General features: G+C 53.1%; 8 protein-coding genes across 8 annotated transcripts; 6 read left to right on the top strand and 2 right to left on the bottom strand.

Annotated features, from left to right (window-relative positions):
* Positions 1-272: 272 nt before the first annotated feature.
* Positions 273-2,528, bottom strand: HMPREF1541_06317 (uncharacterized protein; the record flags this gene model as incomplete). Its single annotated transcript, XM_008720653.1, has 1 exon — positions 273-2,528. The coding sequence occupies one exon, from the start codon at positions 2,526-2,528 to the stop codon at positions 273-275; it is 2,256 nt and encodes a 751-aa protein (XP_008718875.1).
* A 683-nt stretch (positions 2,529-3,211) lies between these two features.
* On the top strand, positions 3,212-3,667 carry HMPREF1541_06316 (uncharacterized protein; the record flags this gene model as incomplete). Its single annotated transcript, XM_008720652.1, has 1 exon — positions 3,212-3,667. The coding sequence occupies one exon, from the start codon at positions 3,212-3,214 to the stop codon at positions 3,665-3,667; it is 456 nt and encodes a 151-aa protein (XP_008718874.1).
* Positions 3,668-3,752: 85 nt separating this feature from the next.
* Positions 3,753-6,734, top strand: HMPREF1541_06315 (uncharacterized protein; the record flags this gene model as incomplete). The annotated part of the gene is made up of 2 exons (XM_008720651.1): positions 3,753-4,958; positions 5,040-6,734. The coding sequence occupies 2 exons, from the start codon at positions 3,753-3,755 to the stop codon at positions 6,732-6,734; spliced, it is 2,901 nt and encodes a 966-aa protein (XP_008718873.1).
* A 648-nt stretch (positions 6,735-7,382) lies between these two features.
* Positions 7,383-10,756, bottom strand: HMPREF1541_06314 (uncharacterized protein; the record flags this gene model as incomplete). Its single annotated transcript, XM_008720650.1, has 2 exons — positions 7,383-7,619; positions 7,706-10,756. 2 exons carry the CDS (start codon positions 10,754-10,756, stop codon positions 7,383-7,385), a joined length of 3,288 nt encoding a protein of 1,095 aa, XP_008718872.1.
* A 606-nt stretch (positions 10,757-11,362) lies between these two features.
* Positions 11,363-12,583, top strand: HMPREF1541_06313 (uncharacterized protein; the record flags this gene model as incomplete). The annotated part of the gene is made up of 1 exon (XM_008720649.1): positions 11,363-12,583. The coding sequence occupies one exon, from the start codon at positions 11,363-11,365 to the stop codon at positions 12,581-12,583; it is 1,221 nt and encodes a 406-aa protein (XP_008718871.1).
* Positions 12,584-13,717: 1,134 nt separating this feature from the next.
* On the top strand, positions 13,718-15,865 carry HMPREF1541_06312 (uncharacterized protein; the record flags this gene model as incomplete). The annotated part of the gene is made up of 1 exon (XM_008720648.1): positions 13,718-15,865. The coding sequence occupies one exon, from the start codon at positions 13,718-13,720 to the stop codon at positions 15,863-15,865; it is 2,148 nt and encodes a 715-aa protein (XP_008718870.1).
* Positions 15,866-16,166: 301 nt separating this feature from the next.
* On the top strand, positions 16,167-18,488 carry HMPREF1541_06311 (aspartate-tRNA ligase; the record flags this gene model as incomplete). The annotated part of the gene is made up of 1 exon (XM_008720647.1): positions 16,167-18,488. The coding sequence occupies one exon, from the start codon at positions 16,167-16,169 to the stop codon at positions 18,486-18,488; it is 2,322 nt and encodes a 773-aa protein (XP_008718869.1).
* Positions 18,489-18,820: 332 nt separating this feature from the next.
* HMPREF1541_06310 (uncharacterized protein) lies at positions 18,821-19,753 on the top strand (the record flags this gene model as incomplete). Its single annotated transcript, XM_008720646.1, has 1 exon — positions 18,821-19,753. One exon carries the CDS (start codon positions 18,821-18,823, stop codon positions 19,751-19,753), a length of 933 nt encoding a protein of 310 aa, XP_008718868.1.
* Between the last annotated feature and the right edge of the window lie 1,541 nt (positions 19,754-21,294).

Here is a 21,294-nt window from a genome sequence, read left to right as displayed (position 1 = left end):
AAGAGCCGCCGGCGTGCACGAAGCGCAATAAGTCGATTGCGGGTTGAGACCAGGCTGCGGATCGACGAGATTGTATTGGACGAGGAATGCAGCGTAGTGACAGGAAGGGCATTAGGCAGTCGCAGCTGGGCAGTGCTGACGAGAACTCATTGAGTAGCTGCTCGATACTTCTCGTGGAGGGCAACGACGGCGGTACGCAGTAACATTTCCTCATCATTCATCATATCTAGACCCCTCTCCATCCAGGATCTCCCGGTGACCACACCCCTCTTCTAATGCGCCTGCACCACGCCAGCCGCGTCGGCCTGCGCCGTAATCTTCTTCTTGTACGCTTTGATATCGCCGGGGAACTTCTCCACCCTCCCCTTGTCACACACCCACAGACTATCACACACGTTCTGCAGCATCGTCACGTCATGCGACACCATGAGCACGCCGCCCTGGAAATTCCGCAGCGCCGTCGACAGCGCGTCCATGGCCTCGATATCCAGATGATTCGACGGCTCGTCCAGCACGAGGATGTGCGGGTTCGTGAGGGAGATACACGCGAAGGCGACACGCGATTTCTGGCCTCCGGACAGGAGCTCCATCTTCTGCAGGCCTGTCATGCCCGTGATGCCGAAGGCGCCCAGGTGGCGGCGGTATTCTTCGTCCGTTTTGCCGTGGTATTTCTGCTGCATGAAGCCGACGGCCGAGGTGTTGAGATCGAGGCCGTCGACGTGGTGCTGCGCGAAAAAGCCGACGCGCAGGCGAGCGTGTTGGGAGATGAGGCCGGAGGTGGGGGTGAGCTGGCCCGTGAGGAGCTTGAGGACGGTGGTTTTGCCGGCGCCGTTGGGGCCCACGATGCCGATGCGGGAGTCGAGCTGTACGTCGAGGTCGACGTTGCTAAGAAGGGGGACTTTGGGATCGTAGCCGAAGGCGACGTTGGACATCTGGATGATGGGTGGAGAGAGCTTTTCGACCTCAGGGAACTTGAAGGACACGGTGTACTCGGCCTCGGGCGGCGTAAGGATCGGCATGCGTTCCAACTTCTTGATGCGTGACTGTGCCTCGGAGGACTTGGCTGCGTTGTAGCGGAATTTGTCGATGAAGGCTTGCAAATGGGCGCGAGCAGCCATTTGGTTTTCGTATTCGCGCTTGGCGGTCTTGCGGCGCTCTTCTTTGGTAGCGTAGAAGGAGGTGAAGTTGCCACCCTTGTAGTAGTCCAGACGCTCAGAGTGTTGATGAATGATATCGGTAGCCACTTCGTCGAGGAAAGCCCGGTCGTGAGAGACGACCAGAACAGTGGAGGGGTACGTTTGAAGGTAGTTGGAAAGGAAGGTGATGGAAGGAACGTCCAACATGTTTGACGGTTCGTCCAGAAGGAGGAGGTCAGGCTCGCAGAACAAGGCACGGGCGAGCGCGAGACGCATACGCCAACCTCCTGAGAAGGTCTTTGTGGCGAATTGCTGACGCTCAGTGCTGAACCCGAGACCGGCCAGGATAGAAGCAGCACGAGATTCGGCTTTGTCTGACTCCATCTCGGAGAGCTTGGCGTGAATATCGGATAGAGTTGTGTCGAGGCCTTCTCGCTCTTGATCCAGACGGACAGCATCTTTAGAGGTGTCGGCAAGGCCGCTGCGCTCGGTCTCCAGGGTGGCAAGCTGTTTGCTGATCTTCTCTTGTTCAGCGAGAAGATGTTTCCGCCAGACATCAGCATCAAGTACGGCTTGCAGAGCTGGCGTGTCGTCACCAGCAATCTCTTGTTCGACGTGAAGAATGGAGATATGCGTAGGAATAGCAACCTCTCTTCGGCTCAGTGCGCGTAGTAAGGTGGATTTACCGATACCGTTCTGGCCGACGAGACCGTAGCGACGACCGTAAGCGAGAGTAAGATTCGTATCGGAGAGAATACGCTTGCCCCCGATAGACACATCAATACCATCGACTTTGATATCTTTGCTCTTGGATTGGGCGTCGGATCCGAGCTGAAGAGGATTGACAGCCATGAAGAATTCTTCGTAGGACTGAGCTTCGTCTGTCTGATCAAGCAGTCTTGATGCTTCATACTCAACATTCTTCATGGTCTTCTTCTCCTGCTTGGCACGAATCTTGCGTTCCGCCTTTTCAAGCTTCTTCTTGTCGACCTTGGACTCAACTTTGCGGGTATTGGTGGCTTCCAAATCCACACCACCAGTAGAGAGACCGAGAGTAGAAGAGATGTTGCGTTGTGAGCTTACCTGAAGTGTCTGGTCTAGGCGCTTGGGAGTGAATGGCATCTGCCGCTGCTCTCCATTGACGCCATTGGCGGCGCTGAGTTCGGAGATCAGCTTTTCGAGGAGGTTGCGGATGTTTAGCTCGTTGTCTGGAGCGAAGTTACCAGAAGCTGATACTAGAAGCGAGGTAATGGTGCCCAAAGCTTCGTCAAGTGGCGACTCAGCGCTCTCCTCAGACACATACTGCTTCGAAGCATGGTCAAGGTAGCCAACAGAGTACTCCGAAATTACATGGTCGATGTTGGGTATCTGCGCCTGAATTGCAGCTTCCATGGTTGAAGGTGTTAAGAAGTCTCGAAGGGTTTATTATGCTGGAAACACCGAATGGAATCAATCCGGGACGAAAAGTGGAAGTCGGTGGCACCTCGGTGGACGTTGATCAGGCTAAGCTAGACTTAGTATGGGTCTGACAAGGCTGCGTTAGTGGTGGTACGGCACCTGAATTTGCGACAGACTAAGCCAGAACCTCGAAACTGTGCTGTTACAATAGTGGGCCATCGACTTGCTGACGGCAGGCAAGCCCAAGATTGAGATTTGCTGAAGCGTCTCCCGGCACATCTCATTGAGAAGCCATGTGGAAGCAGTGCTATACTGCCAGTGCAATGCTAGGGTTAGGGTTGGTACTTCCGGCGATCCCTTCTCACCTCTCACGTCCCGAAGACTATCTTCTATACCCCTATCAAGACTCTCCATTTGAACAAGGAGCAGACTCTGCACTTCATTATCTCAACCATCAGAGTGTTTTGCATGGGAATCCCTCTGTGGCTCGAACCTCCCCTCCCATTCGCCAATCGGCAGCATCAGGCTGAGGGCCGATTGGCGAATGGGAGGCTTGCCACTTGAACGCGATTCAGCCTGACTACACTTCAGCTTCACACAGTCGTGTCTTTCTCATCTAGGCCAGTACGAACAAGCAGACAGCGAATGTGTTTAGAATCCGGATTTCTTAGCCCACCATGGATCCTGTGACGGCTCTGAGTCTCGCCTGTGGTGCCGTCCAACTCGTCGAGACCGGAGTCAAGATCACCAAGCAGATCAAGGAAGTCTACGAGTATGGTTCGGACTCTGCATTGGAAAACATCAGCTTGTGGACCGATCAACTCTCCACAGGGTGGAGACAGCTCCAACAAGAGGTGCAAAATACCGGTCCAATTCGCACTTCGTTCGATCTTCGTATTCGGCAGCTGGTGACCACGGCCATCGATCACGCTGTGAAGCTAGAAGACTTGCTGAAGCGTATTGCCCCTCCGCAAGGCCAACCAGAGAAGAGATCAAATTACCTTCAACGAACTTTCCGAGCCGTTGCCCAGGTCTCTCGTGCGAATATCAACAAGGTTGAGATCGAACACCTGAGCGCCCGACTACGAGAGTGCAGATCAGACATCGATAGCGCCATTCTCAATGTCCTTTAGTAGGTCTTCCCATGTTGTCGGTCGCCGGTGGCAGCAATTGTTGTTCTCAACTTATCATCTACCTCTGTTGACCACCCTCCACGTGATGCTTTTTCTGCTGCCATTGGGCCTTCTCAATACTCGCCTGATTCTCCTATCATCCGTCAAGTTAACACGAGAGTATAGTGCGCGTCGCGATGAAGGCCAGACTCTTGCCACTCGAATCATTGCATCGCTTACCGACGGTCAGCAGGACATCATCAATCGTATAATTGCCAGCAACGGACAGCTGTTTAGCGATCTCGAACAATCCATCACCGAGAGTGAAAGGCGAAATGCCAAACAAGTGATCGTCTCCGAGCAAAACATTGTCGGCCGTCTACAGACAGACAAGGATGATGTCCGCCAGCGCGAGGCGCGACAACGGCTGTTGAAGAGTTTGGAGTTCGACACCATCAATCAACGTCAAAACTTCATCCGGAACCGAGTCGGAGACTATGGAAAGACTTATAGCTGGATATTCGAGCCAGGACAGGGTCATGGTTTTCGTGAATGGCTGGTGTCTGGCAACGGCATTTTCTGGATCAATGGCAAACCGGGTTCCGGGAAATCTTCTCTTGTGGACTATATCGTGGACCATTTGCATCCCGGGAAGCCAGCTCGGCCACTACTTGAAGAATGGGCGTCTCCATTGCCTCTCAAAGTCTTGAGCTTTTTCTTCTACAAGCCGGCTAACGAGGAACTCCAGAAGACATTCCATGGTTTATGGCGGTCTCTCTGTTTCCAAGTTCTTGCTGATGACCTTGCACTTTGCGACACTATCCTCAACGATGCGGACCTTCCCCTGGCCCTCAAACGATATCTAGGCATGGATCTCGACTTCCAAAATCACTGGATGACCAAAGATCTCAAGACGTTTTTTCTGTACCTCAAATACAAAATCTCACACAAGGTCTTTGTCATACTGGACGGCCTCGATGAATTCGCCGAGAACCACACTTCTCTACTCGAGACTGTCAAAGAGCTATCCAGTGTATCCGACCTGAAGCTTTGCTGCGCCAGCCGCCCAGATGCACCGTTCAACCAAGGCTTCTCGACCACAGCTAAGATGAGATTACAAGATCTTACGTACGGTGACATCGAGCACGTCGTCCACGATCGGTTGCAAGGTACACTCGCCTCTTCGCTGGCGGAAAAAATTGTGTGGCGATCAGAGGGTGTATTCCTATGGGCTCACCTGATATTGCAGGACATAATGAGAGGCATCGCGGAGGGTGCTGATCTGGCAGAATTGACCGCTCGAGTCGCAGATGTAAGTGCCTTAACATCCTACTCCACGCATGTGTTCGACGCAGTGACTAGTATTGCCAACTTGACACTAACCCTTGGCAAGGCACCCGGAGAGATGAAGGACCTGTTCAACTCCATGCTGGAGCGTGCTCATTCCTCGTATCTGAAACGGCCCAAACCATACCTTCAGTATATCTTGCTTGGCCGACAAATGCGCCAGAAAACCCTCATATCCGAGTTACTGTTCACCGAAATGAATCAAGAAGAATTGGAAATCTGCCTTCGCGATGGCTTCTCGGTTGATTTCATACGCCTGCTCAACGACGGGGCACGCACGATAAAAGCCCAAGTTCTTGCACGGTGCGGAGGACTCGTCTATACGGCAGACTCTTACGCCCGCGCTGGTAACCCCACGGGGAAATCGATCTGCCAGACGTCTTTCAGTGTATCTCTCCCTAAGGATTTCGACCGCTCTGCGCTAGACGAAGCTTCCGGTACCGTGCTCGAGTTCATTCACAGGACTGCTTTCGATTTTCTGACCGAAGACTCCGGCGGACAACATTTCGTTGCGTCGTGCTCCATTTCGGAGAATGAAGCGTATCTGAACCTTCTCAGGGCAAACGTGGCAAGGATATACCTGGGATGGGACCACCCACTAGAAGATTGCGAATCCGAGTATACAGCATATTTTCACCTTGACAAGATCTCTTCGCTGGAATCGCGCCTGGAAAAGGCGCCGATGATGCATCAGTACTACCACCACTTGACGGCCTCTTGGCTGGAAAAACTGGTAGCTGATTTTTGGCTGTCTTCACAGTCACCCACTCTTGAGCAAGCAGGACATCAGAAAGTCCACCCACTGTGGAATGTCCTCGGATGTCGCCGGTATCCTGCCGGCGTACCCCTGGGTTTGATGGTTGAGACGGCTCACGCTTGCACCCACGGCCTTTGGAGTTTCTTGACCATGCGTGCGCTATCACTGCCACTCGAGCAGCGACAAACACTTGTTGCCATGATCTGGATTCTTGCCTCAGACTCGTGGACATATGAAAGAGGTCAACTTCAGGACTCGCGCATCTACCTTGATTTCGTGGCGAGCCTTCAGTGGGGAAACGCTGAGCATTTGGTCACTCCAATGACGAACGTGAGGAGTCTGATGTGCACGACTCAGGAGGACGACGTGATTGAGCTACGAACGCAACGCATCTACATCTTGATGTTGTCCGTGCTCTTGGAGCGCGCGCTGGCTGGTTCCGGTCGTCGTATGCGATTTGGACACATCGACGGTACAGCACGCGAGGTTTTCGGAACTCTCCTTTGTACGGAAGTTTTAGCGTCTGGGTCTTTCGATCTAACCATTGTTGGCTCTCACGCGGAATTTTGGCTCGTGCTCCCCGAATGGAGGTATTCCATCTCAGACATTTTACGACATTACTTGTGGTTGAAGATCCGCTGCACTATCGAGAATCTGGTCTGTCTCCTCATGCCTGGACGCGGCTATCCGGAATGGGGCTTGCCTGGCACTGGCGACCTACCATGTCTTGTACAATGGTCACCGCATTCTTGCAATCGATTCTTCACGGTGGGGCAGGAGCAACCTCCGGAGTTATGGTTATTGAGGGATGGTCATTTTATTCTGAATCCCGAGTGCGTTGTCCACGTGCCTGAGCAAGAGCTTGACGAGCTGAGCGAAGCGATGAGGTCCGACTTGCGCGAAGATCACAGCGAGGCCGAGCCTGGGCGTTTACTTTGTTTCACCTCTGACTTCCGGGACACGCTGCGACGCACTCAGCAATAAAGACCGAAGGTAGCAAAGATCCAGCCAATGAATACAGCTTGCTTGCCGAGCATACGCTGCGCACTTCCGAGCCGGATATACCGAAGAGAAATATCCAACATACGCGCAAATATATTGCCCAACACATCTGTAGCGTTTCTCCCAACACCACCAACCTACTGCCCCCTCCGTGACTCCACAGCAAGAGGGCATTCGACCCGTGCATCGAACTACACTACAGGCCATGTCTGTGGATACACGGAACACGGCCGAGACTGAGCCTGAATCCTAACGCAAAACCCTGTGCAACCGCTGCCGATCTGAGTAGCAGAAGCACCCATCCTGCGCAGTGGCCGAGTGTATGAAAGCCACCGAGACCTAGCTCAGCAACCCACGGAGCCAAGCAGGCGAATGCACCATGAGCTTGAATGCAACTCAGGTGGCATCGCGACGTAGGGGCAGCGCACCGGAAGAAAAAGTGGCATGATACGATATGACAGCATATGAAGGCGGCCATAGTTCTCTACATATCTACAAACATCGCGCGCCCCCAGAGCTCTATACACCGGACCATGCCAAATTATGCCATGCAACTGCGAACCCAAGAAACGCCATGCCAAAATATACATGCCAACCTCATGCACATATGCACACACCATGTTATGTCCACTATCGTTTCTCCACCAGCAAGAAATGCATGGCAATATAGGCAATGACAATGAAGGAGCCGCCGAAGATGGCGAGGCCGATGACGTCCTTCCAGAGGGCGAGGTTGTCGAAGCCAAAGGCGGACAGGATGGAGGCGCCTGGGACCTCGATGTCGAGGCCGTAGCGGTGGTCTTTGAGGCGAAGTTTGGCGACTTCGTTGACGATGAGGCCTTCGTAGCCGTAGTGGAAGATCGATAACTATCAGGAGTGAGAAAGTCAGTATCTTGCGTGGATTTTCTGGAGCGGATGCAGTGGAGAAGAGAAGGGGAATGCGAAATACATACCATTTGAAGCCAGCCAGCCGCCGTCTGCACGGTGTCGTGGTTGAGATTAAGTAGCAGGCCGGCGAACAGCAAGCTGAAGAGCATGACCAGACTCCCGATCAGGTTGGCGACGGCGACGTCGCGGAAGACGATGCCAATGAAGAGGCAGATAGCAGCGGCTGCGAGGTTGAAGAGCACCAGGATGAGGATGAAGGTGAGGAAGACACTCCACTTGGGCAATAGGCCGGACATTGGGTAGACGATCATGCCCATGATGATGGGCGGGATGAGGCGCAGAGGTACCATGTCGAAAATGACCTTGGCCGCGAAGTAGGTGATGGGCGAGTAGTATCCGTTAGCGCGTTCGCGGACGAAGATGGAGCGCTCGGAGCTGAAAGTGTTGAGCGATGTCAGGGTGCTGAAGCCAAAGAGGGCTAAAAGGAAAAAGAACAGGCCGAGACGATTTTGGAAGCCGCCAATGTCATCGGTGAGTCCGTAGAACAGCCAGCCGGAGAGCACCGCGAGCAGGATCGCAACCGCATAGTGTGTGAGCATGAGCATGGGATTGCGGTAGAGATTGCGCCATGTTCGACGTGACAAGATAAGAAACTGCCGGGGCCAGGAGATGCGCCTGAAGCCCTTGATAGAACCCGTCACGGCCTGGCCGTTGTCTGTAGAGGTTTGGCCGTTGGCAGTAGACGCCGCATGGACAGATGCCTCGATCTCGTTGTGCATTGATTGAGCCACGTCTGAAGACTTGAAACCTGAGACTAAAATGTCCAAGTCCGTGTTTGCGTCCGGCGGGAGGGCGTCAGGATCTTCTATGATTTGAGGTGGATTGGGGCCATCCCGCTTAGCGAGGCGAAGCCAGCTGCGAGTGCTTCCACTGGATGGCAAGAGCCCATCGTTGTCCTCGTCGTCCGTTCGCGGAGTTGGTGGGCCAGTCTCGTCGTCGCCCGTACGCTTCCTGGTGAACAGAGCACGATCTTGCTTCTGCTTCAGAGAAATACGGCGAGCATTCTTAGGACGCACTGAAGGAGTGTCGACACTGACGTTGGAGATACTTGCAATGGATTTGACTGCACGGGTGCTGCTAGATTCCGTACGAAGTCCATCGCCCCCAACGTCGCGCTCGCTGAAGTCTGGAGTGATCTGTTCTGGGTGAGGTGACCGAGGAGCACTTGCATGCATGGTTAAGTCAACTAGGTAATCGGCAATGTTGAAGCCAGGAGGACAAGTATATCCAATCGAGTCGAAGTACGCTTGACAGTCCGAGAATGGGCCGGAATATACAGTGCGACCCTTGGCTAGTAGTACCAACTGGTCAAAAAGTGCGACAATATTGGATCGTGGCTGGTGAATCGTGAAGATGACTGTACGGTTGTATGTCTTCGCCAATGTAACCAGGCACTCGACAACGTTGAAGGCATTGAACGCATCAAGTCCACTGGTGGGTTCGTCCAGGAAGAGAATGGACGGGCTCGTGACGAGCTCGCATGCGATACCGACGCGACGCTTTTCGCCGCCTGAGATGCCTCTGCCTTTACCTTCTTCAGACCCGATCATCTGATCTTTGATATGGTAGATTCCAAGCTGCTGCATGACCTCAACCACACGTTGCTCTTTCACGGGCTGGCCCATATCGGCAGGCAATCTGAGCAAGGCGCTCGTGAGGATGGTCTCGTGCACGGTCAGTGTTGGCATCAGAGTATCTTCCTGATCAACGTAGCCGATAACATTACGGTACTCGTTGTCGAGTATCTTTTCGCCGTTGATATACATTGAGCCGGTAGTGTGCCCACGTTTGTTCTTGCGCGCCAGTATGTCAAGGAAAGTGGATTTTCCAGCACCGGATGCGCCCATAACAGCCATGATCTGTCCAGGCTGGGCGATGCCAGAAATACCAGTGAGAATTTGTTTTCCTTTCAGGTTGTATGAGACGTCCTCGAACTGCAAAGCCATAGGCTTGTGATTGACCATAAGTCGGGCGGCATCGTCGTCCATGCCTTCACCAAGGCGAATCGCTCCCCATTTCTTGTACGCCGCGCGGCGGGCAAGATACCAAGAGACCAGAACAATGGCCACAACGAGTAGTGCACAGCCTGCAATCACGGTAGCTATAAGTGGCGTGTTGATATCTTTCACGGGCTTGCTGTAACCAGGGACTTCGGTCTCGTACAAGCATTCGCCCGACCGGCATTCCATAGAGATATATTCGTCACCAAAGATTTGGGAGATGAGGTCATTCATGGCGGGTTCTTCGAATCGTGTGCCATCTTTGGAGTTGCCGCCATAGGTATGCGTCTGGATCAAGGAGGCCGGTCCTTTGATCTCCTCCTGGAGGAAGTCGCCAATGTCGACCGTCCCCTTTTCACCACACAAGAAGCGATCTGGGACACAGGAGCATTTAATATTCTCGCACTCGTATTTTGTAACATTCTTGAGATTGGTGTCTTGAACAGTCCAGGAACAGGTGTCCAGAGCGCAGTAGAATGACTCTTTCTCGTCGACCCAGAACTGGAAGTTGCATGTTTCGGCTTCTGCGTTGCACGAAAAGGTAACCTGGGCAGTCCTCGGATCGATCTGATCAAGAATCGGCTTGTTGGTAACGTTGCACACCTGGTAATTCTCATGTACGACCACGCCCTGCTTGTAGCAGACGCCGCCAGTGCCTAGAGGCATGAGGGCATCGCAAGCTCTGTTTTCGGTACAGACATTGCAATTGATGCCTTCCCAGCCGTCTTTGCATTCGCACTTGTCGCCTTCCCGCGGGGATCTATTCTTTCCGTCCGGCAAAGAGCCACAGAGAGGTTCTGCACAGTCTTCTCCTCCAAACCCAGGAGGACATATACATTTGCCGTTGGTGGCACTGCAATTGCCGTATTGTAAACACTTGAATTCATCGTAATGGCAGTCGAAGCATCGGGGACACGGTGGGCAACCGTCTGGGCGGTCATCGAACACGCCGTACAGGGGCGACTGCATGGAGGTCGGGCTCGTGCTGTTGTCAAAAGCTGTAGCAAAGGTGGCAGCCAGTCCAGCCGTGAGCTGCAAGAGGAGCCCTCGACGCATGATGCGTAGCTTCGTAGAGGTGTGGAGTCTGGGGAGCTTCAGGACGACATGGAGCAAAGCTCGACCGGGTGCGAGACGCAGAGAAGCACCACGGACCTACGCAGTTGATCGGGTAGTGAGGGTGCGAGGAGGCTGTGGTGCATACAAATATGATCGAGTATTAGGCAGATAGATAGAATAGAGTAGAGTTGTCTATCCACCAGTCGGAGGCGAGTGTGGCTGTGGCGGGGAGTTGGAGGAGACAGCTTGTGCCGCGGGCGTGGGTCATGCTACACCGAATGATACGCCATGCAAAGGTCGGAGCACTCGTCCCGCTCTGCCTAGGCCCGATGAGCCTGTAGAAACATTTGGAGAGAGCGAATGATGATGAGATGCTTGCCACATTATACGAGATGCTTCGTATAGATGGCGTGTGGGGATGAAGTTCAGCAGCAAGTACGCGGGTGTATCCCGTACGCGTCTGCGCCCTTCAAGTCGAGGGGATCTCACTCATAATCCCGAATATGACTCCTAACAAGCTCCATTCTTCCGTCATGCCTTATAAAGATCCCCTCCTTCCCCCGAAGCCGGCTTCTGAAGGACTTACCACCCCCTCGCTTTGACACCATGGTCAAAATCCCCCACTTCGCCGTCGCCGCCTGGTTCGACGAAAATGCTCACGATGCAAAGCACGATCTTGCAGGCACAGCCTCGGCGACGCTGTCTATCAAAGATCTCATAGAGATATCGGAGCACAGCGAAAAGACTAAAGAAGCGCTAGATTTCAATCTCATCAACCTCAACTACAACAGCCCCATGCGAGGTGGACATCAGTTGAGAGACAATCTGGCTGCCCTCTACTCTGCTCGGGCTGGGGGCGTCACGCGAGATGATATTCTTACTTGCAATGCCGGCATCGACGCCAACTACATCGTTCTGGCTGCCCTGATCGAGCCAACAGACCATGTGATTTGCCATTGGCCTACCTATCAACAGTTGTACGAAGTACCCCGCTCGTTAGGTGCAGAAGTCTCGCTGTGGAGAACGGACGCATCCAAGAAATGGCAGCTAGACATCGAAGAGCTCAAGGGACTCATCAAAGAGAACACCAAGATGATCATCGTCAATGTGCCGCAGAATCCCAGCGGTGCCATTATTCCGAAACCCCAGCTTGAAGACATCATCGAACTTGCAGAAGAGAAGGGTATCATTGTCTTTTGCGATGAAGCGTTCCGACCGCTGTTCCACAATATTCTTCCTTCTGACGATAACTTTCCCAATTCCATCGTGAATATGGGATACAAGAAGACGATCGCCAGCGGCACAATGAGCAAAGCCTACGGGCTGCCCGGAATCCGCGCCGGCTGGATCGTCTCGCGAGATCCGCAGATCATTGCGCAATGCTTCAAGATGCGATACTATACCACCACAACGGTTTCGCAGCTGAACGAGGCGGTTGCGGCTGAAGCTTTGAGCGACCGGTGCATTCATGCGTTATTGGCAAGGAACATTCAATATTGCAAGACCAATGCGGAAGCCTGGCAAAACTTCATCGATGAGCACAATTGGGCCTGTTCATGGGTCAAGCCTGTCGCCGGAACGACAGCCATGGTCAAATTCCACAAGATGGGCAAGCCTGTCGATGACGTCCAGTTATGTTTAGCTCTTCAAAAGAAAGCAGGAGTATGCCTCATTCCTGGAAGTAGGTGCTTCGGCGACGGAGAGTATCTTAAAGGTTATGTTCGAACAGGAATCGGTCTCGATCCCAAGCAGGTAAAGGAGGGTTTGGCTGCTCTAGCAAAGTTTATGGAGGATGACTTTGCAGACGTACCTGTTGCAGCGAAGTAGCTTATACCTAGCAGAAACAACGAGTGGTGACAAAATCCAGCTCTCGGATCTCCATACCCCCTCGCCTGCTACTAAACATGCATCCTTCCAAGTCTCTGGTCAGAGATGCCTTTCATCGCGTTCGTGAAGTAACAAGATGGGTGTGCCGAACGCAGATATCATGCTCTCCACCCCATCGGTCGACAGGTCACTTGAGCTCCAGATGGAGAGGGCTTGCGCAACCGTTGGGGCGAGAGGCTTCAACTGCTACACTCTAGGCTTTCATCATCTGGCAAACAGTCAGTATAGCCATTCTCTTGATTCTGAGCCGCATGTGGCACTTACATTTTCAAAACTTGGAAGGATGTAAGGACAGTGAAAAGCGCGGCCGCAGGCGAGAAATTTAGATGCCGCAGGCGCACCGGTCTTGGCATTTAAATGGCAGCTTCAGAGTCCGAGTCGGCTCGCCCTCACACTGCCCCTCAAATTACTCTCCAAGATACTGAATGACATGGCAACGAGCTACAATTGCAATGTTTTCATGTCATGGAATCTGCTAATTACTATGCTCTGGCTATCACGTCAATTCCCGAAGCCTCATGTCTTCGTCCACGCAGTAAGTGAGCAGGAATGTCCTCCTGATGAAGTCATACCGGCTCAATGGCTCTTACGTGCTGGAGAGGTCTATGACACGGAGAAGCACTGGCCAATGGTGTCTCAGAGTAACAGAATACCCTGTGCTATACAACAGCCAATCGACAGTGTCCTTCGTGGCCTCATGCCCTTCAAGTTAGTACCAGACTTCTGACGGTCGAGTCACTCCTCTCACGAACCCTTTTCTCGCCCAAGGACCCAAGTGCAACTTTGGCATGGTAAAGATAAGCTTGATTGCACTTACTCGATCAGCAGTGTAGGTACCTCTTCTACCACATCTGCTCAGACGGTAGGGGCCCCCAATTTCGCCTGCCAGGCACGTTTCAGTTAGTATGCTTGGCTGTTTCGAGTCCAGTTCTATGAAGACCACTTGCAATATCTTTTTTATATCTTGACCGCTTGCCCTGGCTACTTCTGCTCTATGGGCCCAATTATGGCATCTATAATTTGTACTGTAATGACACAGCCTCATTACGGCATATAAGTACTGATGCTACCGCGATGTCTACAAGCATTAATGTCAGCAGCGACAGTACAGTTTTCGGCAAGCATAAGGGTCTTTACGCAGAAATACCGATTGTGCTGTCCGACCTAAATGGCTCACGCAGAGACAGCGGGCCTATTTCTGAACCTGGATCGCTGAAGAATCATCGTCAGTGGCCTTTCGGACGTCAAACGAAGGAAAACGCTCATCGTTTCTTTCGGATAGCCGAAGACGGATGGCTTTGGGAGAATGTTGCTCTGGTCGTCTCCATTGCTGCCATCCTGGCGCTGTGCGCCACTCTAGCGATACACGACGGCAAACCGACGCCATCCCTCGCATATGGACTGACGTTGAACGCGGTGGCGGCGTTTCTGTCGGTCATTTCGCGAGTGGCCCTTCTCACTGTCGCCAATGCCGTACTACATCAAAGCAAATGGCACTCGATCGTGCAGAGGCATGGTTTCAAGAAGCTTGCAGAACTGGAGCATTTCGAGAATGCCGCTTCTGGGCCATGGGGATGCCTCATCTTGCTTTTTAAGGGACGCGGAAGCTGGCCAGCGTGGATTGCAGCCGTCGTCACCCTGGTCTCACTTCTTTTCGACCCATTTCTGCAGCAATCAGTTCAGTCAGAGATGCGAACCGTAGCCCTAGCAGAAGCGAGTAGCTCTCTGAGGTATTTTAAACCTGATGGATATACATTGTTGCCTGCGAGTAACCTCCAGATCGAAATGGCCCTAGCCGATGGCATTTACGGAGGAGACTCTGGGTCTTGGAGGCCGCCCTGTCCATCCGGCAACTGTACCTGGCCAGAGTATCAACAGCTTGGTTTTACTGCAAAGTGCGCATCTAAGCTTACCGACGTGCGCATTGAGCCCAATCGCAACAACACAGGCTTTGCCGGCATGGCTGAGAGAATCCAAGCAACGTGGACGAACATCACGGAGACAGAAATCACCGGGCAGTGGTTGCAGCCACAAGAGCGACCGGTCTACAGCTACCACGTCGAATTCTCTGACAACTCGACGGACACTGTGGTGGGTCTTGACCTGAGTTGGATGGAGCAAGCTACAGCAGACAGCGGTAAAGCCTTCCTCAAGACAAATTGGACGAGCCAAGTTATCTGGCCTCTAAATCTGCCCGAGGTGCCTAATAGCACTTCAAGATATTTCGGCAGATCGTTCGACCCATCACTGGCAATGTGGCAGCAAGGGACTTTTGCAGGCGTAGAGAATCCGCTCTTGGCTCTGGGATACGTCCACCTTGGCTGGGATCTTGAGCGGACTGCTGACGGTCCGGATGCACCCCTGACCATACTCGACGCGCAAGAATGCGCGCTCACACTGTCCACATCTATGATGAACACATCGATCGTTGCTGGTGACTTTCAGAACGTTGTTGCCGAAGAGCGGATCGGACGGATTACCGTCAAACAGCCACAAGGTAATGATTGGTGCTGGTACTCAAGCGATGGTACCGACGATGTCCCCCGTGCTTCGATGTGTAGCATGGACCGGGTCTTTTCTCTTTCGACAGCCATAGGCCTGTTGGTTGACAATATCATTGGGTCTATTGGGGGACAAATGACATTCTCATGCCCTCTCAACGCTGATGGCTCGATCTCGCTCCCGGAGTGCAATGTACCCGAAGTCACAAGCTCCTTTAGCGATCCAGAAACCTACCTGAACAACCAGAGTAGCTGGACCACTCTGACCACAGCGTCCATGGGCAGCCGTGCTCGCGACCAAGGGTTTCCGGACTTGCTTGACGGGATTGCGACATCCTTGACCAATACGTTCTATAGCGAGGGCAACAGTACTTTGGACGGCACGAGCTATGTGGTATCGAGTCATGTCAAGATCGAATGGCCATGGCTGACTCTGCCGTTCGTACTCATCTCGGCAACTCTAGTGGCTCACATCGGGGTCCTTATCGAGACTCGAATGCTCGGGTTGCCGATTTGGAAGTCCAGTATCCTGCCTTATTTGTATTCCAGTGAGGGCTTCTCACTGCAATACTCGGCTCAAACCACAGGTGTCGGTCCAAAGACGTCGGAGATGCTGAGCGAGGCAGAGCAGACTAGTGTGAGCCTGCAGAGAGATGCAAAGGGAGCTTGGGGCCTATGGTCGGTCGATGATGGAGGAGCTGTAGACCGTAGTAGTCGGTGACAACTTCAAGAGACACTCTGGGTAGATATTAGCAGCTCACTAAGATCTGAAAGCATCTACTTGCACATCCTCCCTTCTCGGGGCTGAAAGAGTTTCTATCATCAATTCCAGAAGTGTCGCATTGACACCTCAAAAAAGGATGTCTTGTCCTTGGCAAATGCGAATCTATGCAAGGCTGAGATCTTCCGCGCGAGGCTCCGCAAAACGTTCCGACGCGCCGTATTTATTGGAGCATTTCGTTGCTGTCACATCAGACGATTGCTCAGTGCATACAAACTTGCTCCGGGAAGCTGTCGCAGCCATGCATCGACTCTGCGGTACCTGTGCTCGAAACTCAGGAGCCCGTGTTGAGTATCTACGGCATTCGTATGCTGAGGTGTTCAGGTTCGTTCGCAGACGATACTCGCAGACCTCCATCAGCGCGAACCGAGATACCAATCGACCTTTCAGCACCTGTATCCCTCAGCGCGACCCCACCTCGCCATACAACGTACCTCTTGTACCGGATGACACCAATGCGCGGAAATTGTTTGAGGACTTTAGCAAGCAGAGTTCCTTCGGGTGGACGAAACGAGGTTGGGGAGAGATCGAACCCAAGGACAACAAAGTATGGCGCCCTTTGCAATCTGAAGACCCTCAATGGGGCATCTCACCCATTACGCTGAGCGGTTTCATAACCTCTCAAAGATTCGCTGGCAAAAACCTGTGCTTCCTTAACCTCGTCGACCCGAGCCTCAAGGAGGCCGTGCAGCTTATGGTCAATATTGAGAAAGGAAGCACGGCTGCCGTTTCAGAGCCGAAAGAGTTGCGCGCATACACATCGATAGCCAACGATAATGATGCAAGGAGCAAGAAAGAAACTATAGGAATTTCCCGCGAGTTGCTTGCCCAACTTCTGCCGCACACTCCCGTAGAAATCAAGGGGAAGGTGATAAACCGCCAGGCGCCACCGGAAGACTCATCACTGGCTGATAAGTATGTTGGAAACGTACCACGGTATCACACAACAAAGGAGATAGAAGTCACAAGCGTGCGGCTGTTGGCAACATTCCCTTCTGACTTGGTGGCTCAGCACGGCGTGAACTTCCCCCCAGAGCAGCGACATTTGCAGTTTCGAACAAACGACAAACTTCGCCAGAACATATATACAAGGGCAAGAGTCTTGGCCAAAGTGCGGATGTGTCTGGCCCGGGCTGGATTCAACGAAGTTGAGACACCTGTGCTGTTCAAATCGACGCCTGAGGGTGCTCGGGAGTTTGTGGTCCCAACTCGTCAGAAGGGTTTTGCATACGCTTTGCCTCAAAGCCCGCAGCAGTATAAGCAGCTTCTCATGGCTTCTGGATTCCACAAATATTTCCAGATAGCGAAATGCTTCCGTGACGAGGATCTCCGGACTGACCGTCAACCGGAATTCACGCAGCTCGATCTGGAGATGTCGTTCTCCAGGCCCGAATCTATAATAAGGCTTCTCGAGACACTGTTGACCAAGTGGCTACTGCCAGCCATGGGACTGGGTCTCCCGGCCCCCCAAATAATGGAGTTTTCGAAAAAGGTGATCTACGAGTATCCGTCGTTTCCGCGGCTCAGATATCAACAAGCAATGGCCATCTACGGGAGCGATAAACCTGCGCTACAGATACCTGGCACCATCTCGCGCATCGAGCAGTTGCTACCTGCAGATTCCATTGGAATGCTCACGTCACTGTCGGACCCGATCGTGGAAATGATAGTCCTCCGCACCACAGAAGAAGATGCAGAGGCAAGCCGGGATTTCATGAAGTCTTTCATGGACTCGGACACAGCTCGATCGTACCTCAGCAATCCTGACGGGGCGCCTGGCGTGGCGGTGTTTGACCCAACAAAGCCATTGAACGGCTTGGCAGCGTTTGGCCACGACGGCGCGGAAAAGATCACTGAGCGGTTCCAGCCACAGTTCGGAGATATTCTGATCACACAAGCTCGAGCAAATGTGCCTTTCTCGGGTGGCTCGACTATGCTGGGGAGCATGCGGGTGGACGTATCAAAGGCAGCCATTGACAGTGGCCTGATGGTAGCTCACGAGGGCTTATACCCCCTGTGGGTGACAGATTTCCCCTTGTTCTCTCCGCTAGGCGAGGGAGATGTCGGACAAGGTGCGACCAACGGGCTCTGCTCAACGCACCACCCTTTTACCGCGCCCAAGCCGAAACTCGACAATGTCTCCCTCCTTGCAAGCGACCCCATGAGCGTCGTAGGAGACCACTTCGACCTTGTCATCAACGGCGTTGAAGTGGGCGGTGGCTCCCGACGTATCCACAATGCCGAACTCCAAGAATACGTCCTGCGCAACGTGCTCCAGCTGCCGAGCGAGCGTATCGAGGACTTCAGGCACCTGTTGAATGCGCTCAAAGATGGCTGTCCACCGCACACGGGGTTTGCTATTGGCCTCGACCGTCTGTTGGTGCTGTTGACTGGCAGTTCGACTGTACGTGATGTTATTGCCTTCCCCAAGAGTGGGCGTGGTGAAGACCGGTTCGTGGGAGCACCCTCACGATTGACTCAAGAACAGCTCTCTACGTATCATTTGTCTCTTTCAGATGAGCCAGCAGTAGAGGAGACGTTGAAAGTTTCGGAAAAGGCATGATGTGTACGATATCAATCAGAGCGGATGTACAAAAGCACAGTAGACTATGGCACGCGCCTATTGTACACTAGCATGGGTAGCAGAATAATTTCGACAACTCTGTTGACCTGATTGATTTCATATGTTCCTAGAACTACGACCCGTTCTCAGTGTCGACGAGGCTGGTTTTACTCCTGGAGGAGGCGGGAGCGGCGTATCCTAATGCCGAGCCTTGGCGCGGTCATTGTTGATTTCCGTGGCGGTCAATGCCAAAGTTGGAGAAGTGTTCAGTTGTCTCTTCTGGCTGTCCAACACCCTGCCTTGCCATTGGCATTGCCTCATCAACCATCGCGATGGACCAGCTACAGTCGCTCGTCCTCAATCCTCTCAAGCCTGTCGTCCTTCCCATCACGACGAACCTTCCTGCGCCCGTCCAAGATGCGATCACTACCCTCCTCGGCGAGACGTGCCACAACGCGTTGATCCTGAACCTCGATGTCACCTCACACCCCGAATGCCTCTCATTGGCAATTTCAAAAGCACTGGGGATTGCTATAATCACGGCCGCGTCGGTGGTGAAGGTCCCACAGATCATCAAGCTAGCACGTTCTCAGTCCGCCGAAGGGCTCTCATTTCCGAGCTATGTCCTAGAGACGGCCAGCTTTCTCATCAACTTGGCCTACAATGTCCGCAGCGGGTTCCCGTTCAGCACCTATGGCGAGGTGTCTTTGATCCTGGTGCAAGACGTTATCATCAGTGTGCTTATTCTGTGGTACTCGGGCAAGGCCACGCAAGCGGGCGCATTTGTGGCAGCCGTCGGCAGCGCCGCCTTCGCGTTGATGGGTTCTGACATTGTCAGCGAGAGCCAGATGACGAGTCTTCAGGCCGGTGGTGGCCTCCTCAGCATTGCCAGCAAACTCCCGCAGATTCTGACTATCTGGCAGCAAGGCGGCACCGGGCAGCTGTCGGCATTTGCCGTCTTCAACTACCTTGCAGGTAGCCTGAGCCGTATCTTCACCACGCTGCAAGAGGTAGATGACAAGCTCATCCTGTACGGGTTCATTGCAGGTTTCTCACTCAATGCAGTCCTGGCTGCACAGATGGTGTACTACTGGAACAGTCCAACAACCGCTGGGCACGGACAGGAAGTTGGCGGCAAGAAGCAAGGCGTGCTACAGAAAGGGTCTGCTGGAATGGCAACAGAGGAGAATATCAAGAAGCTGGGCACTCCTGTCGCGACGCCGACTGCTCGACCTACCAGCAGCAGTGGCCGGAGAAGAGGCTGATGGACTTGAAGCGATAGTAGCCATCACCAATAGAATTATGCTGCTGACCCTTTGCATTTTTGCTTCCACGTGTGCGCCCAACTCGCTAGGAAGGCGTCGCCTGCATCTCAAGATCTACGTTGACAGGGATCGCAGCATCGCACAATCGATAGTGCCATCGCTGCTGCCGTCCAGACTCGTGTATGGACTATTTGCGTGGCGCGAACCGCCGAGCCAGCCGTGCGCCCCCTGCTATCTCGCTGATTTCACTCCAAACGGCTACCCCCACCTTTCTGTATTCGTATTTCCAGATCAAGGGCAGTCACACGTCAAGCAGGACACACGACGAGGCGTCTTCATCGACTGGTCTGGTGGATCTACCGCATCTGCAATTCTGCGCTGCCACGGCTGTATCATGTGGGACAACCCCAGTCTCCGACCAATAACCTCGGCGTCAGAGAAATTCTTGAACGGCTCGTACGGCTCTCGAGAAGATCCTGGTTCTCGCCGCGTTCCGCGTTCCGCGTACTGGCTTGCCTTGCCTTCCTCCACCAAACGTGCAGGGACTACCTATCTCTGAACCTCGATTCCGCACGACCCACCACTCCGGTCAAGCTACCGTCGGCCCCTCTCGAGCAGCGGCGCTGCGACGATCTTTTGGTCCACGCTCAAGAACTGGACACAAGCCTTTAAATGGCCCCCTCTATCCAACGCTACCAGATGTTCGTCCAAACGCTAGTTCCTGGAGGAGCATCCCTTCACCCAAAAGAGAACACTGGTGCCATGCCTCTTGCGTTGATATGCCACCACTGAAAAGAGGCCAATTTAAGTTGATTGAGAGATTCCTGCCCACTAACCGGCTTGACGATTCCCAGTTCATTACCCCCCATGCTGCGCTTGTATGCCACCGCCAGTACTCCGTACCCGTTCTCCCACCTCCCACAGACCGGGGGTAGGTTCCAAGAGATTATGGATTTTCCTGCACTGGAAACACAACCTGAAGCATAACCGAGAGGTATTGACACAACTCGTAGCTTTTTTATATCCCCGTCTCTTCCATCGAGGTTGTTCCCTGTTGGTTACTGCTACTTCCTGCGAAGTTACCATGGGAAGATGTTCAGGCCATTTATGAAAATACCTGCTCCAGTACGTACGGCTTTTACGAATCTCAGCTATATACTGACTGCTACAGGTCGTCGATGACTCGTCTAGACCGGCTTCGCAGACCTCCAACTTTTTCCGCCTTCCACCTCACGTCGTCGACCTCATTTTTGACGAATTAGATATTCTCGACCGATGTAGCATCTCACTAACCTGTAAGCGCCTCTTGCGATTTGCCGAGACGAACGAACACCTCGACTACATTATCAGCCGCCCTCCGAGTGTCTTCCGGCTCGAGCAGTTTTTCTATCAACTTGGACGTGGTTGGATACCACGAGACATGCGCTACTGCTCGGATTGCGGAAAGTTCATGTCCACGGATCCATACCATTGGCGGCACGTCAGTGAAAAGTATACCAGGGAACACACAGGTCGCGTTGCAGAAGTCTGGCGCGAGAGAA

This window comes from Cyphellophora europaea, assembly GCF_000365145.1.
Source record: "Cyphellophora europaea CBS 101466 unplaced genomic scaffold supercont1.6, whole genome shotgun sequence".
In the NCBI taxonomy this organism is placed as follows: Eukaryota; Fungi; Ascomycota; class Eurotiomycetes; order Chaetothyriales; family Cyphellophoraceae; genus Cyphellophora; species Cyphellophora europaea.
The sequence above is the reverse complement of the archived record's forward strand: the minus strand, read 5'-3'. Positions and strand labels throughout refer to the sequence as shown.